A 16,432-nucleotide genomic window follows, 5' to 3' on the forward strand; every position below is an offset into this window, starting at 1 on the left:
ATAAGAGCATATATGCAGAAAGGGAGATGTCATGTTGGAATTGGCTTCTTGCTCCATCTTTGGTTAGTGCAAGGTCTCTCACCTCTGTCCCTGCTCGGGCTGGAGATCTGACATTCCTTCTCCCAGTCTTCAGCCACAACTTGTTGCAGCAAGCTCCGAAACGTCTCCAAGGGGCAGCTGTGCACACAGCCCGGGACTGTCAGGGGGTAAGGGGAGTGTGCACTCTCATTTCTAAAATACATCTCCACTGTAAAGTTTCTGGCAGGGAAAGAAAAACAACAGACAATTAATGATGGACAGAGAAATACTGAGTGGAAAAGAATGTAGGTACCTAACTCCAGAAGCAATGGGCAAAGAAAAATAGGGTAAGTTATAAAAAAAAGGAGGCCATTTATAGGACACATCCGAATCGCGGCTTCTTATACCTTGGATCTGCATCACTGAACCTGGATGGCCCACCCAGCGCCTTTTATGCCTTAGACGTACCCTCTGCTGCCAGGAGACACCTCAGCAACCTAAAGCAGGGTACACATTTAATGATGTGTACACAGGAGACCTATCGTGCGGTGGGACCCGGCAAGGGTGTCGGCATCGGCAAGTGCATACACACTTGCCGATGTCGGGAGCGACGGCGTGGCAGCAGGGGCCATGCTGATGATGTTGCCCGTTGGACTTGCATGCAGGTTCAATCGCGATGTCACTGACGACGCGTGGCAGCGCGCATCGTCAATGACATAGTCTGTACACACTGGACGATACAGTGCATCTGGAAAGTATTCACAACGCTTTACTTTTTCTACATTTTGTTATGTTACATGCTTATTCCAAAATGGAATAAATTCATTTTTGTCCTCAAAATTCTACACACAATACCCCATAATGACAACTTGTAAAAAGTATTTTTGAGATTTTTGCAACTTTAATAAAAAAAAAAAACCACTAAAACACTTTCCGGATGCGCTGTATGTCTGGATCGGATGACATATCGTCTGCATATCGTCTAGTGTGTACCAAGCATAAAAGTGGAGACAATTCTGAAGAGGTGCATTGTACAAGAAAACATACTTTTAAAAAAAATCAAAGGTCAACAACTCACCACTCCTTGCACAAAATATACATTAGCTCACAGTAATCAGGAGAGAGAGAGCACTGTCTTTATTACATGTGGTAGTTGTGTGTATATTGAACTCTGTATTACATTGATCAGAGTCTGCCTAGAAATGTGTTTCTTTAGCGCAATGCAACATCGCAATACAGATCGCATTAATTAGTATAGGACATGACCCGAAGACACTATGGCCCTGATTTAGAGCCGGACTCTCTTTCAGAGCGCTCACTTTGATTGAATCAGGGCGGGATTTTTTTTTTTTTTTTTGAGCTGGCCGCTCGCTAAGCTGTGGGTGACCACCCACAGCTTATGCGAGCGGCCAGGTGATGGTCGCTACCATCGGGTTTGTGACGAGACCCTTGTGGTAGGGTAAGGTCAGCGGCAGTCAGGAACAGCTGCCACCCGCAAGCCGTGCAAGCGGTATTACCAGCGGCCAGCAGCAGGTAGCGGTGCGATATCACCAGCGGCCAGCAGCAGGTAGCGGTGCGGAAAAGGAACGCTAACTTCCATCATCAGCAGGGGTCATATCACCGCCAGGACAACACGAACGGGACTGAGCTGCCCCTTCTTTCTCGGGAGAGAGGTAGGGAGCGTTAGTGTGTGGTCCTCTGCATCATGTTTTTTAACATCTTAACAGGTCCCCACTGAATCTATCTCAAAAGAGCTATAAACAAACAATTTTTGTATGTCAATTTTCTTCTATTTTTCTCCCCTTTTATCATACCTATCTTGGTGCTTATTACAATACTCTCATAATTTCACATAAGTTCAAGTTACATCTTCCATTAGTAGCGCTCTCATCATTTTAATCAGATTTTATTTTTCATAGAGCTGCTTTTGATCTAGCGCGATTACAATGCAATTTATTTTAGCCTAACCCTAAAAATCATGAAAAAACCATGACAAATTTTTGTGTATACTGTAGATGCTAAATGTGAACCTTTTCACTGTGTTGACCATTTAACCCTGTCCACCGAAATACAATGATGGTCAACTTAACTAACACATCGACTTTTTTATTTATACTGTCGACATTCAAAATGTGTCGACCTTCTGAAAGTCGACCTTTTTATTGTCAAACAATCGACGGATATCCAGTTTTATGTGACCACTCTGCACTTCACTACAAACGCCTTCACTCCCCTCCTCACTCTTCCCCTTTGCTTATGCAGACTTCAGCACCTTGACGAATGCAGCCATCTTGTTCCGTAAGCCTATGCACCGTGACTGTAACCTAGGCGTACTGCATGTCCACAGCTGCGTCTGCACTGTGGGTGACTTCTGCTTCCTAAATGACCTTCACAGTCAGCAAGCTGGGACTGAGCGTGGGAAGTTAGGGACACAGAGTAGGTTAATTAAAGATTAACAGGAGTATTCATTACATTGGACTAAACAAAACAAAACAACTAGTGAATAATGGAGAATGGATCTAAGAAATCGATAAATACGTGATATGAAAACACTTTAAGCATTATTTAAGAGAAGTCCAGTGATTTGATTTAATTCATATTGTAAAGATGTTTCTTTTTTTTTTCTTTACGTTCTTAAGGGTGAACTGTACGATATATTGCCTCATTTCAACACGATAGGCTCCAGCCACTTTACCATTCTACCTGCAGTTATATTTAGAGAATTCATGCGTTAGGTGGTGGACCTTGGAAGCTAGGTGGAGGAGGGGAATCAATATTAGACAGGTAATACATATTTTTAGGATGTATCTTATACACGAGACAATATCTTTGAACGATAACGATATCGTTCAACCATCTATCATTCATATCTGCGAAACAGGCGCAGATATGTCACAAAGAAAAGAAAGATTCTGTAGTCATACCCAGAACTCTCCTCGTACAGCTCGAACATATGGCAAGAAGCATAAGGGGCCTGTTTTCCATTGTAGACATCAAGAGCCATCTGTAGTGCACCCAGTGTGGTGTCGTGCTAAAGAAAAAATGTATGAAAAGCATATTTATAATAAAACATAGCCCAGATCCCAAAATCATTACCCTATAAACTACAGACAACACCTGGGTGGATTGAACAAGTTAAGAGAGAGAAAGACTGGATTGTGAGATATAAGATTGCCAGAGGTACGTATCCGAAGGGCAATTCCATTACGGGGGGTGATGGGGTCTGCCTGAATGTTCCCCAGAAGCAACTATGCCAATTCTTCTGGCCTTTGTGCACGGATCCCGAATGATCCACGTATAGGCCACGGATTATACGTGGAACATTCATTGGTGACAACAGATACTATGGCTACACTTGCCTTCCCCACTGCTAACGAGTTCATGTTGCAGGGAATATTCAGCACTATAAGTGTAGGTGCTCATAATAATGAATGTTCTGACTGCTGTACTCCCTGCACCTTCACATCACCTTCTGCATCAAAGCTCAGTGGTGGTCTCCGTGCACCACGCTAAGATTACATTTTACACTTTCATGCCATAATGTAAAAGGGCGCGCGCCCACAGAGGTTTGTTTTGCCCGATTTCATGTTCAGTATCTGGTAACCTTAAAACATGTACATGTGTAGACGTTGAACTAGTAGACTAGCCACACATGCAGGGCAAAAAGCATAATAAAAACAGGCCGGTATATGGTACTTACTGCTGAGTATGCGATGAACTTGACGCCATTTGAGTTGTTATGTGCAACTGCTGTTATGTTAGTCAGGATCTGAGCCACCAAAACACCTGCACAATAGAAAGAGCACTACTCATCAATAGGTCATGCTCTACCTCCTCCACCCTCTGATGTCCTATGTGCAGGTCAGACTCTCTTTCCATCGTCTATGTAGGACTTCCATCGTCTATGTAGGACATACACTGGAGATGGCTATAAAAATGGTCATGGCAGTCGCACCACTGAGGAGAGTTGTAGGTTCCATTACTTTTCACAAAAGGATGAACTCCTTCATTCAATTCTATATATAGACAGCGTGGACTTTAATGGCCACAACAGCGTAGACAGCAGAAACCCTAAACAGGGGAACTACTCCAGAATGGCCTTAGATTCAAATTTGGATTCTCCCATACGATCAAAGTTTTGCACCATGGGCATTGGTCTCCCTGTGGGCATCTTCGGACCTGGTTATCTTCTGCTCTACCCTAAAGATTCCCCAGCCACGATGCCCAGGAGTGACCGCCGGCCAACGGATACACGCTCCAGAGAGATGGACACAGGCCCGGGACATTCACAGGCTCTGGGCATCATTTGAATGTTGCCTACCGTTTTTCATCTTACTAGCCCTCTGTGTCTGGCATATATATCCATTTCTTGTTACCAGCCTTCTCACCATTATCACCCTCAGTTGTTCTAACAAGACCAACAGGTCCGTAATAAGCACTATGTTCCCTGCTGTCCCCATGTTTTCCACCACTTCTTGCTTTGACCCCACAGAAGCTCTGCCTACTCTTCTTTAGCTCGCTATTGTTATGTCTCCCTGCTATCACCTCTCTAGACTCTTTCCTGACTTTTCTGTTCATCTTCATTTAATTTAAACTTCTCGTGACCTTCAGGGTTGATGGAGTCAAGAATCCCCAAGTATACCGCAAACACGTTCCTTATTCCCAAGCTGGGTTTCCGAGTGTCTCCTGGAGCAGTCTGTTCTATATTCCTCGCACTCAACTCCCTGTCTTTCCTCCTTCCCAATTCTTACCCCACTGCAATTTCCATCCATTCCCTGTCCAGCCCCCCTTCCACATTATCTACAGCTTGACACCCCTGACTATTGAACATCTACGACCCCTAATGTTCACATCCTTTTCTAACTATGTTTTCTCATGACTGACGTGCGTCATCTTCTGTTCACATCATAATGTGAGGAGACTTAACAATTTTAAGGTCCTTCGCTCCTTACGAACCCTTGTTTGGTGTCATTAACCTGTCTTTTGAGACTCCCGACTCTTACGAATTTCACCTCCCTTTGTATTTTTCCTTAACTTCTGTCCCTTCCAGGGACCGTATACTTAGGCTGCCAGCCTTTCCGCCTGAACTTTGCAGCTATCACTTTCTCACTTGCTTCACTAAATACTTGTTTCTCTTCACTTAATATTTGTGGACTACTTATTCCCCAACTCTTCCATTCACATACTTTTTGTTGGTTCACTTATAAATTTAGGGCCTGATTCAGACCCGCTCGCAAGCAGGTCGATGCGCGGCGTGCGAGCCCCGGAGCGAACTACAAAACGGGGTGGCTGTCGATGTTGATCGACAGCTCGCCCCGTTTTGTAGGCGGGGAGGGGGGGTGGCTGGACAAACGGAGGCGTTTGTGGGCGGCCCTACTGACATCATTCATGATGTCAGTAGTGAACTTCCTGCTATATTAGAGCAGGAAGTTCACTCGGGCTTGTGGGAACCGAGACCCTGCCACAAGGGTCACCCACAGCTATGTAAGTGGCCTGGAGGCGGATTTTTTTTTTTTTAAATCCACCCTGTTTCAGAGCGAGCGCTCACAAATAGCGAGCGCCTCTGAATCAGGCCCTTAGTTCCTACTATACATTGACTTTCAATACTCATATGTAGGGCCTATGCACTGTCCCCGTTGTTGGTGGGGCCTATCCATAATCCATAACACTCTGGGCTATCACCTAAACATGCACTCTTGGCCCCCATTTCTGAAAACTGTCTTTGACATTTGTGGACCTTTCCCGACGTGTTGATCATCTCACCTCCCTGCAGACGTGCCTTCTGTTTCTGCTCAGTGATCCCAAAGAGAAACCTGAAGCCGAAATCCTTTAAACTGCTCAGTTGTGCCAGAACTTTAGGTGTTGACCAGGTGGGGAGGCTCAAGTTATGCTTTGACTAGGGCAGAAGAACAGAGAGCAATCTTATGAAACTATATTTACATGTTTTATACTATGTATAAATTATTTATGCAGAAAACAAATGAGGCATGGGGCACCAGTGACTTTGTGCCTCACTATTACTGTGAGTACTGGTTCAGCCCACTCATTGATGCCTTAAGTTTATATTGTCTAAGGGCCTTATTCAGAAACGGACGCAAATCCCATTGCAACTGCGATTCCATATGCAGCGGATTTGCAAAAATATGCTAATAACTCGGCCACCGAGTGTCCAGCGTACGCCGCTTACGTACAACAGCGTGAACATCGGTCACACATGGAACTTATGAGTAAGACTATTCTGTCTTCGACAGAATGGATCTCCTAAGACACAGGAGCCTCTGCAGCTGAAAAAAATAATAATTTGCAGCTCACTAGAGCACACCAAGAAAACGGTCCCAACACGTCTGCGTTTTTCTAACCACACCCCATTGCCTCCCCGAAACGCTGACTGCCTATCACTCGCTTTACGACTACAAACCTCACTGCGAGTCTCATGCGCCACTGCAGAAAATCACTCCACTGTGTGCAAAATCGACATTGCGCCCGTCTCTGAAATCAGGCCTTAAGTGACAGGTACACTGAGGAATATTTCGCACCTTACCAGGGGCGTATCTATAGTGGGTGCAGGGTGTGCGGGCACCCATAATATTACTTGCTTCTCCGGAGTCCCGCGTCGGGGCGGGGGTCCGGCGCTGTAAAACAACTGGAAAATGGCCGTGGCAGCCATTTTCCCGTAGTTTGCGCATGAGCAGAACAGGGAAAATGGCCGCCACGGCCATTTACCCGGTGACCTGTGCAGACACTATAGACTATGGGCACACTCTAGTGCCCAGAGTCTATAACTCCGGCGCTGGCCGCGCACAACTCAGTGTGGAGAGGAGGGGGCCCGTGTCAGAGACTGCACACGGGCCCCCTCCTCTCTAGAAATGCCCCTGCACCTCACTGAATTTATGCCAGTAACAGTGATGTACCTAAGTGCAACATCAGGAATTTAATACTGTGGAGCGAGATCATGTGCTGTAATTTTTTAGTGGGTAGGGTGTCTGCGCCTTTTTTGGAGGCATTCTCAATGTAATGGCTGCAGGTCATTACTCTCAATTGGACACATGAAAGACTGCACTGATGTCCTGTTATAGCTGTAACTTAATTAGTCGTAGCATTAGGAAGCAAAAAAAAATAGTGAATAATTAAGTGGCAAGTCCAATAAATGATAATAGCGGGTACTTCGAGTTGGCAGTGTTATTTTAGGTGTAGGAGAGCATGTACATACCCAAGTGTACCGCTTCCAACATGCCCGGCAAGGCATTTGTAGGTAGGATATCAGAATGGAGGTTTGCTCTAAGTGGCAGACAATTAAAATAACATGGAAGAATATATGTAAGGTTTTCATGTTTGTAAGCACAAAAACATTGTGAGCGCAGAAACATGGAACTATTAACCCCTTCGCCGCTGAGCCTATTTTAGCACTTTTTGGGCTGGTCACATTCCAACATCGATGTCAGTAATATCAATATCGGTAACTATTTAAGCAGTACCCAAAAAATTATACTGTGCTTTTCCCAAAGACTTTTGGGTTTATTTACTAAAGTGTTGGTTTTTAGAAGATGTTGCCCATAGCAACCAATCAGATTCTACTCAATATTTATCTAGCAGCTGCTAGAAGATAATAACTAGAATCTGATTGGTCACTATGGGCAACATATACCTCCTACAGTTGGGATGGGCGTGTCCTAGATCAATTATAAAAAAGCTCTGCAGTACTTGTATGCTACACGCAAATGCACTCAGTTTTTGTTCTGCATGGAAAAAAATATATATATTTGCACCCTTATACTGCAACGTGGTCTGTCTAGGAGCAAAATTGCTCTTTTTTTCCTGCTCCTGGTTTTTGCTTTGCTCCGTTACACTTTGTTAACCTTCATTTATATTGGGCTCTCCCATAAACTGTTTATATTAATTTTACATTTATGCTGAATAGCACATTTTTTATGTAGTGCATACACTGTGTGCTGCTTCTAACTCATAGTGTATGGTGATATCGTTGTTGTAATCCATCGGTCAAAAGTACCCTGATGACAAGAATGACGTACTGTACACAGATAATCCTGTATATCACTTACATTTGGTACAAATTCACCTACACGGTTACCCGTGTGCTTTCTGATACTACTACATGTAGAGGGCGCGGTTTCGTCTACTCCTTTTTTAGATTTTACCAGCAGTACAGTTTTTTTTCAAACAAAGTTTGGTTGCTGTCCAGAAGGGCAATTGGAGGTGATTTCCCCCAAAAATAAAGATTTACGGAAAATATGGTGTCGATGTATCAAGCCTTGGAGAGAGATAAAGTGCCAACCGATCAGCTCCCAAATGCCTTTTTACAGGCTGTTTGAAAAATGTCAGGAGCTGATTGGTTGGTACTTTATCTATCTACAAGTCTTAGTACATCTCCCCCTATAGATGATTTTGCACATAAAATTATTTTGCCCTTTATCTTCTGTGTTTGCACATAAAGCTGAGCACCGATTCATCCTCTCACACCACTGACTATATATATTTTCATTCTTGGAATTATGCACCTCTAGCAATCTGAGCTGCTAGAGACAGCGTCACTGGCCTCTCACTTTGCCTTGTATGGTTTCTAATGCTACATATGTTATGTAATAAAGGTAATATCTCTATTGCAGCGTAACGACTTCTCCATGATCGCTGTTGGACCTCACAATCATTTTTGAACTTCCTTGTGCCTCAATTTCCTAAATGATTGTAATATATATCCAGGTGCTGAGAACACCTGGGATCACACTTGTTCTATCAGGTCAGAGACGTTATGGATAGTGAGCGAAGTCATGAAGTCATATAATAAATGACCCTCAGAATAGGGTCTCCAATTACTGACCTCACAGAAGAGGATGTCGGAAATGGTCCATACAGATTCCAGAGAGCAGTCAGAAAGTCCGGTTTCATTTGCTACCATTTGCAGGAATTCCTATTGAAGAACAGCGAGCATGAGACAGACACTTACAGCTACGGATATATCACTTACTTCTTTTTTGTAGTGGGCATGCACCGAATTTGCCCTTAATGTTAGTTCAGACATTATAAACTTTATCCTGTTTTGCTATTTTATTATTTAATTCTACAATTTGCCAATATATCGTATGTTATATTTTCTATATCTAACTGCTCAGTAAGGGGCTGATCGGATCCGGCCAACTCAGAACAGGACGGGCATATGCCAAAAAAGTGTAAAGTCGCTTCTGGGCATGCAGAGTATATAAAAGAAGCCAGATGCCTGCGACTTAGAATCTTCTTTGTTAGAGGCTTCATATCTGTATCTGTATTGATAAGGGATGAGGGCGGTGGGATAGGCTTACTACCGTTTAGTAATCTAAAAAAAATCAACAAAATAAACTTGATTTAAAAAGAAGAACAGGGAGCGGGATTTACAGTTGTTTTACTGACGGACAGTCGTGTTACTCTGCTTTCTTACCATATTGTCTCTGGTCATGTTGACATACTCTGGAGATTGCCGAGTCTCCTCCTGCAGCTTGAGGTATTTTGGACAAGGCAGTACTGGGAACTTCAGGAGCTGAGATAGAAACACACATGAAATTAGTGTCAGTAGCTTCCAGCTTTCTTACAAACGGACAGTCACATGCACATCGCCCCTCACCCGCTCCTCCGCATCTGGTACGGTATGCACTGGGATAGGCTGCCATGAGATGTTTGGCTGGAAGACCTGGGATCCAGCAGGCGGATAAAGTCCTGCCAAATTCGCCTCTGCGCTCATAAGTGTGCGGTCCACATCTGTGCTCCTTATGTAAATCTAATCAAAAGCAAACATATAAGAGGCCATGATATTGAGCAAGAGAGAAGATACTATTGTCTAGAACAGGGGTTCCCAAACACAGGGTCTGATTCAGACCCGCTCGCGAGCGCACAGCGCTCGCAAGCGGGTCAATGGTCCCCATTGCGCCTGCCGGAGCCGTCTCCGGCATGCGCGAGACGCAGCCAGCGACGGGCGCTCCGTCGCTACGGGTCTTGCACCAAAGCGGGGCAGCTGTCGATGGTGATTGACAGCTTGCCCCGTTTAGGAGGCGGGCAGGGGGGGTGGCTGGGCAAACGGAGGCGTTCCTGCAGGAACGCCTGCCGTTTGTGGGCGGACCTACTGACATCACTCGTGATGTCAGTAGGTGAACTTCCTGCTCTATTTGAGCAGGAAGTCCACTGGGGCTTGCGGCCATCGCGACCATCGGGGCTTGCAACGAGACCCTAAGGTTGGGTCTCGTCAACCGCAAGCCCCAGGAAGCTTCCTGCTGTGATCGAGCAGGAAGCTCCCCACTGACATCATTGCTGATGTCAGTGAGGCCGCCCCCAAACGGCAAGCATTCCGTCGGGAACACCTCCGTTTGGCCAGCCACGCCCCATGCCCGCCTCCCAAAACGGGCGAGCTGTCACTCACCATCGACAGCTCGCCCCCTTTGGTGCGGGACCCGTAGCGACGTAGCGCCCGTCGCTAGCCAGCTCCGACGTGCGCATGCCCAGTGGGGAAACATCGACCCGGTTGCGAGTGCTCAGCGCTTGCGACCGTGTCTGAATGACCCCCATATTTTATACTGCTCCCTGCAATATACCAAATAAGAGTGGACCGCCCCTAGAACTGCCCACCTCACTAGAAGCAGGGGCACTGAACAGAGAAATTGCCTAAAACAACTGGATGGTGAGGGCAAAGTACATAATTTTGGAATAAATAGAGGAAGTGAGGGAGGGAAGGAGGGGGGTAGGGGGCGGGAGTCACAAATGTAACAACTCTAAAGCTAGATTCCCAAATAATGAAAGCAGGGACCAGGCATTGGGCAGGTACAAGAGAGATATTTAGATGCAAGAGCAACAACTCTGTATAAATGGCACAACATTGTTATTACGACGCTGCTATTCATCTGTCCAGCACGATGGAACATTCCAGCCGTTTGCACTTGCCTCAGTGATGTCATTGGCTCCTAGCAACTGGTAAAGACGTCAGATCCAGATTATAATATAATGGTGGAAGATTTACAGATATGGAGTACAATTATGTTTAAGCCTAAAGGGAAAACGTACCTCATGCCTATCATATGACTGATTAAGGAATCCTTTGTAACGTTCACGCAGTGCTTGTCCCAGATCCCATTGCTGCTTCATCCCAATCTAAAAATAGAGAAAATTCAGACTCTCTACTGTACAATAAGGATGTTTATTACAGAACAAAGCACACCAAAAATCACGTACAAAGCAAGTACAAAGGCAAACATATAGCTAGTTAAATGATAATATGATAAACAGGCATATGTTTTCTTTCAATGACTGGGGAATTACAGGTCTTTGAACTTTGCTCAGCTTCACTTGACGTTGAAGAAAAGCAGATTCCGCAGTAATATTGGTGGCCAGTAGGTGGCGATGTATGGCTCTCACACTCAACCATAACACCAGAGCTGGATTAACAACAGGGACTTTGGGGAGGATGCCCAGGGGACCCCACACATGGCTACATCACCAGCGTGGGGGGGCACTGTAGCATAATGTGAACTGGGGTTTCTGTTTGACATAATGTGAATTGGGGGCATTACAGTGTTTTTTTGTGGTGCTGGGATTAACACATTATACTTTTTAATAACATCACCTGCAAATCCTATTGATAGCTCTTCTGTGGGGGCCCTCACAAGTTAGTTGCCCTGGGGTCTCCACAAACCTTAATCTGACCCTGCATAACACCCTTATCCATTGCGCGGTCGTTTTTCGCCAAAGTATGAAACTTACGATTTTTTTCACGGTAATTTATCATTAGGGGGGGTGTCCAAAGGGTTCAGAAAGAAGTCCCCACTTTTTTAGCCAAAAAGAGGGATTTTGCTTTTTTTTTTTTTCGCCTGCTCTGGGATGGAGAAAACTATTCTCCGTTTTTTTTCTGCCTGTCGCCATTTTCGCCTGTTTTCTTGTCAAAAAATTTGCCGGGGTTTTCTTTGGCGAAAAAAACTGCCGTTTTCGCCGCTAACTGAATTCAGCCCTTAATTGGAAGCCGCCAGCATTGCCAACCGGTGTACAATGAGGATAAGGCGGTTATGCAATCCCTACCCCATAACAAGTTACATATACATAGAAGTTGTCCTGCAAAATTCAAGAAAAACCTGGAGCGACTTGGCTTCTGAACCTTTGTACAGTGTGATAACCAGGGCTGTGGAGAATCTGACACCCCTTTTCCACTGCAGTAATAATATTGCTGGGTCTACGCTCAGTGGAAAAGTGTCCCTGAAAAATAGCCCGGGTCCAGCAAGGGGACCCTTTCACCAGGTTCTCCAGCCAAACTAGTCAGCCCAGGCCAGGAATACAAAGAGAGGTGGGGGACCCCCCCCCAATAAAGGTGTCCCCCTTTTCCTGAGCATCCCAGGCCTGTGCTGAAGCCCGGGGCTCTTCCCTGCACCCCTGGGTGGTGAGTGCAGGGATTATAGTAATAATAATCATAGTGTAATATTGTGTTTTACAGTGGGACTACAGTTACCAGCGTGCCTGCTCTTTGGCACTTGTAGAACTACAAGTGCCAGCAGGCGGCCAGAACTGGTATGGCTATTTTACAAAAATACCAGGGTGTCAACCCTGGTAACATTTGCACCTCTTATCTGTTCTGCTTAATGTTCCAAGCACGTAAGAAGTGTTTCTGAGTACCAGGCTACCACATAGCATCTCAGCATTATTATTATGATATGCACAGGTTTCAGTAATAGGGGAGAGAGTGAGAAAACAGGGGTGTAGGCAAAAGAGAGAGAGAAAAGAGGGGGGTGTAAATAGCAGTGATCGCATTAACTAATTTACAGGCGTCTATGATTCATCATTCCCCAAGACACTCTTCCAGATCAGCCTCATGCATCTCTGAACACGAGCCTGATCATTATCTTGCAGAGAAGAAACACAGAACAGCTAGAGGAGAAAGCCAGTGCAGTGTTGTTAACCAAGACAAAGAAATAAAACAAAGACCATCACAGCAGCATTTGTTCTCTGTTCTGAAATCAATAAAGTTTTTTTCAAAACAGGAAAAAATAGCTACAAATTGGTTCTCTCTATGGGGCGATTCAATTCAACGCAAATTAAATAGCCCCGGGAGCTATTCAATTCAGTGCGCTGTGTGGTCGGAGATTGCCGGTTCTCGCGCCTTAACAAGGGTGTTAAGGCACGGTAACCGCCATTCTCTGACCAAAGTGCAGGGCGCGCGTCTGTTAGCTCCGCGCTATGCAGAAAAACAGCTGTGCGCCCGGTACTTTGATCGCATGGGGATGTGAGAAGAAATTCTTTGCCCGCCCAAACAGCGCGGTGTATTGAATAGCTTCAGGAGCTCCCTCCTGTCGCTATTCAACATTGCTTTGAATTGAATCGCCCCCCATATCTCTTTAAATATAAAAAATAAAGTTCTAGGGTTTAGGGGTCTGTGTGTTAGTTCGGGCTAATTTCTTTAACCACTGGACGGATTTTGATAGGGTTTTCATTATTCTATACAGCATTGGTTGAGGCGGGCGGAGGCTTTATGTGTGTGAACAACTCATCTGTCACAAAAGGGAGCCAAGCAGTGACGATTTTAGTGACGCAGTCACAGTAAAAAAAAAAAAAAAAAAAATCTTGCACCAAGCTGCTGTAGAGGAGCTGCCCATGGTGCTGAAATAGCAAGAAAGCATCTGAAACTGAGACTTGGAATGAAGAAAGTCACAGAAAAAAAAACTGTTGAGCTGTGTGAGTGAGTGACTGACTGCTGCTGCTGCAGGGGCGAGTGAGACAGTGAGAGCCAATCAGAGCTAGCAAGGTGCCCTGTTGCTTAGCAGCAGCCTAGAAAGGGGACAGAGTCAGGGACTGAGCAGCGTTACGTCTGAGGCAGACATAGGGTGAGGAACAGCCTCTAACGAACCCACAAATATGCCCCTATGCAGACACAGTAGCCAGGGAGGAGTTAGAGTAGTATAGAGAAGATTTGTTTAGAGTCTGCACTAGTCAATCAGAACCATTAGTACTGAATATCAAGATATAATCTGAAAACCAATGACCGGTCTTAACTGAAAAATAAAGTAAGACTAATACTTGGTTGGTGGTGCACCAGAAATTATTTGTGAAAAATACAATATCAAATGTTTATGCAAAAAAGCAGAAGAACAAATATAGTCTTACTGGTGCACTCTTTAAAAATAGAAAAGCAATTGAAAAGAAAATTTAGATAATGACTTAATAATACTTAACCTTTAATAATTATACAATAAAAGAGTATGTAATAAATAAACTAATTATTACCCGGGGATCACAAAAAACAAATACACATCAATAATTAATACAGTATTTACATAAATATGGCGAAAATATTCTTCACACAGTTCCCTAGTGTAGTCAAAGAATGAAATGAATCAATTATAATTAGTCAGGGAACCAGAGTAGATACACCACCTACACAAGATGCAGAGTATTTAGATGATCTCATTAAATATCTCAGAGACCAATCACTACAAAAATCAGCTGTACATTGTACCTGAGTCATTGTGCTCATCTTCCCTAATATCACTAATCCAATTGGAATTAATGTGAACACATATAATTCATAACAGCCATATGCTCACAGTTGAAACTGATATAGTGGATCATATAGCTTATGTAAAGCATATAAGTCTCTTGGCCTAATTCTGTCCCATAATTATAAAGTCTGTAACAAAGTTCCCCCTGGGAAATCACAGTATTCTCTCTCTGAGTACCAGATATAGCAAATGAAGGTATACACAAAATAATGCAAAGGAAACCTGCTAGGTGTATAAGGATACCTAGAGTTTGATAGATGGTAAAAATCAGTACACATAGGATATAACAGTCCTAGGTTAACACTCAAGGTGCATACACACACAACGATTTTTTTGAACGATTATCGTTAAACGATATCGTTTAACGATAATAGTTTGTAAAAATCGTTCACTTTCTGAGTTAAACGATGAACGATTTTCGTTCATGCGCGTTCACGTTTATAGTTTGTAGTTCAGTCAGACTTGTCAACTCAACGATTTTCAGTAAGGGAATATGCAAAAATCGTTTGTAGTTCTAGAAAATCGTTCATTACATTTAAATGAACAATAGTAAATCAACAACTTTAGTAAACGATTTTAGTTCATTTTTTCAAGGGAGAAAATCGTTGACTAAAATCGTTCATTAACTAAATCGTTGTGTGTGTATGCAGCTATAGTGATACAAATGATATCTGCTTTGAATATTAATAAATACCACAGGGTTAAATCAGTGGGTTAGAGAAATTAAAGGAAAGCCTTGGGACAAGCTGTATAGCACACCTTCTACTTTCCCTTGTCTATATGGAAGATCCCCAGGGAAACAACAGGTTGAGCGAGTAATCATAATCATTACTACTATCTTTTTATCTATGATGATATTGGAGCAATAACATTCATATATGTAATTGTTTACTGTGTGTTCCTCCGATTCTAAGTTCAGTTAATAACTTTCCATGTGATCTTTATAATCCATCTCATTCCTATATTGTTCTGAATCAGTTTGGCTAAATTATGTGGCTGTTGTTTACATATGCTAATTAAGACACAACTCACACCTATTTCATATGCACTGTGCCTGATTGGCTCCCTTGGACCTGTTTGCTGATTGGCCTATAGATGTATCATTCAACAATAAGGGATTTTGATTGGCTCAGTTCTACTAGATAGAGGGGGTGCTTACCCCACGGCGATCAGGTCACCAAGCCTGCAGAGGCGAAACGCACGTCCATCAGACGGGCTGTCCATATGCAACCAGCCCAAGTTTGATACACCACGAGCAGCTGTTCTCCAGCAGCCACACGCGATGGGCTGCTTACCTATTACAGCCCAGCTGAGATTTCTCTGACAGCCGCATTATCATATTCACTTCTACATCAGGTATCTTTTTCTGCTTATCACTCTAGCGCTCTCTCATTCAAGCCGGACTGACACTCTCCCTCTGCAATGCTTTGATAGCAACAGAGGGGAGATACGGTCAGGAGCGGGGACAGCAGACGCGCTCAACCTGTTGTTTCCCTGAGGATCTTGCCCACTCCTTTCTCATCCCTTGTTCGATATCCATATAGACAAGGGAAAGTAGAAGGTGTGCTATACAGCTGGTCCCCAGGCTTTCCTTTAATTTCTCTAACCCACTGATTTAACCCTGTGGTATTTATTAATATTCAAAGCAGATATCATTTGTATCACTATGTGTTAACCTAGGACTGTTATATCCTATGTGTACTGATTTTTACCATCTATCAAACTCTAGGTATCCTTATACACCTAGCAGGTTTCCTTTGCATTATTTTGTGTATATCTTCATTTGCTATATCTGGTACTCAGAGAGAGAATACTGTGATTTCCCAGGGGGAACTTTGTTACAGACTTTATAATTATGGGACAGAATTAGGCCAAGAGACTTATATGCTTTACATAAG

The 16,432-nt window shown here is 43.9% G+C and overlaps 1 protein-coding gene across 1 annotated transcript in view; it reads right to left on the bottom strand.

The window, feature by feature from the left end:
* Positions 1–16,432, bottom strand: part of ACP2 (acid phosphatase 2, lysosomal) — a 38,752-nt gene that overhangs the window by 5,746 nt on the left and 16,574 nt on the right. The window contains exons 3-10 of the mRNA XM_088448637.1: positions 11,059–11,145; positions 9,632–9,784; positions 9,449–9,547; positions 8,855–8,944; positions 5,782–5,914; positions 3,719–3,804; positions 2,943–3,049; positions 83–258 (exon numbers count right to left, since the gene is read on the bottom strand). Coding sequence (XP_088304763.1) covers positions 83–258; positions 2,943–3,049; positions 3,719–3,804; positions 5,782–5,914; positions 8,855–8,944; positions 9,449–9,547; positions 9,632–9,784; positions 11,059–11,145 — 931 coding nt within the window. The remainder of the gene's footprint in view (positions 1–82; positions 259–2,942; positions 3,050–3,718; positions 3,805–5,781; positions 5,915–8,854; positions 8,945–9,448; positions 9,548–9,631; positions 9,785–11,058; positions 11,146–16,432) is intronic.

Source organism: Taudactylus pleione, unplaced genomic scaffold (genome assembly GCF_031769625.1).
Source record: "Taudactylus pleione unplaced genomic scaffold, aTauple2 ptg000462l, whole genome shotgun sequence".
Classification (NCBI taxonomy): Eukaryota; Metazoa; Chordata; class Amphibia; order Anura; family Myobatrachidae; genus Taudactylus; species Taudactylus pleione.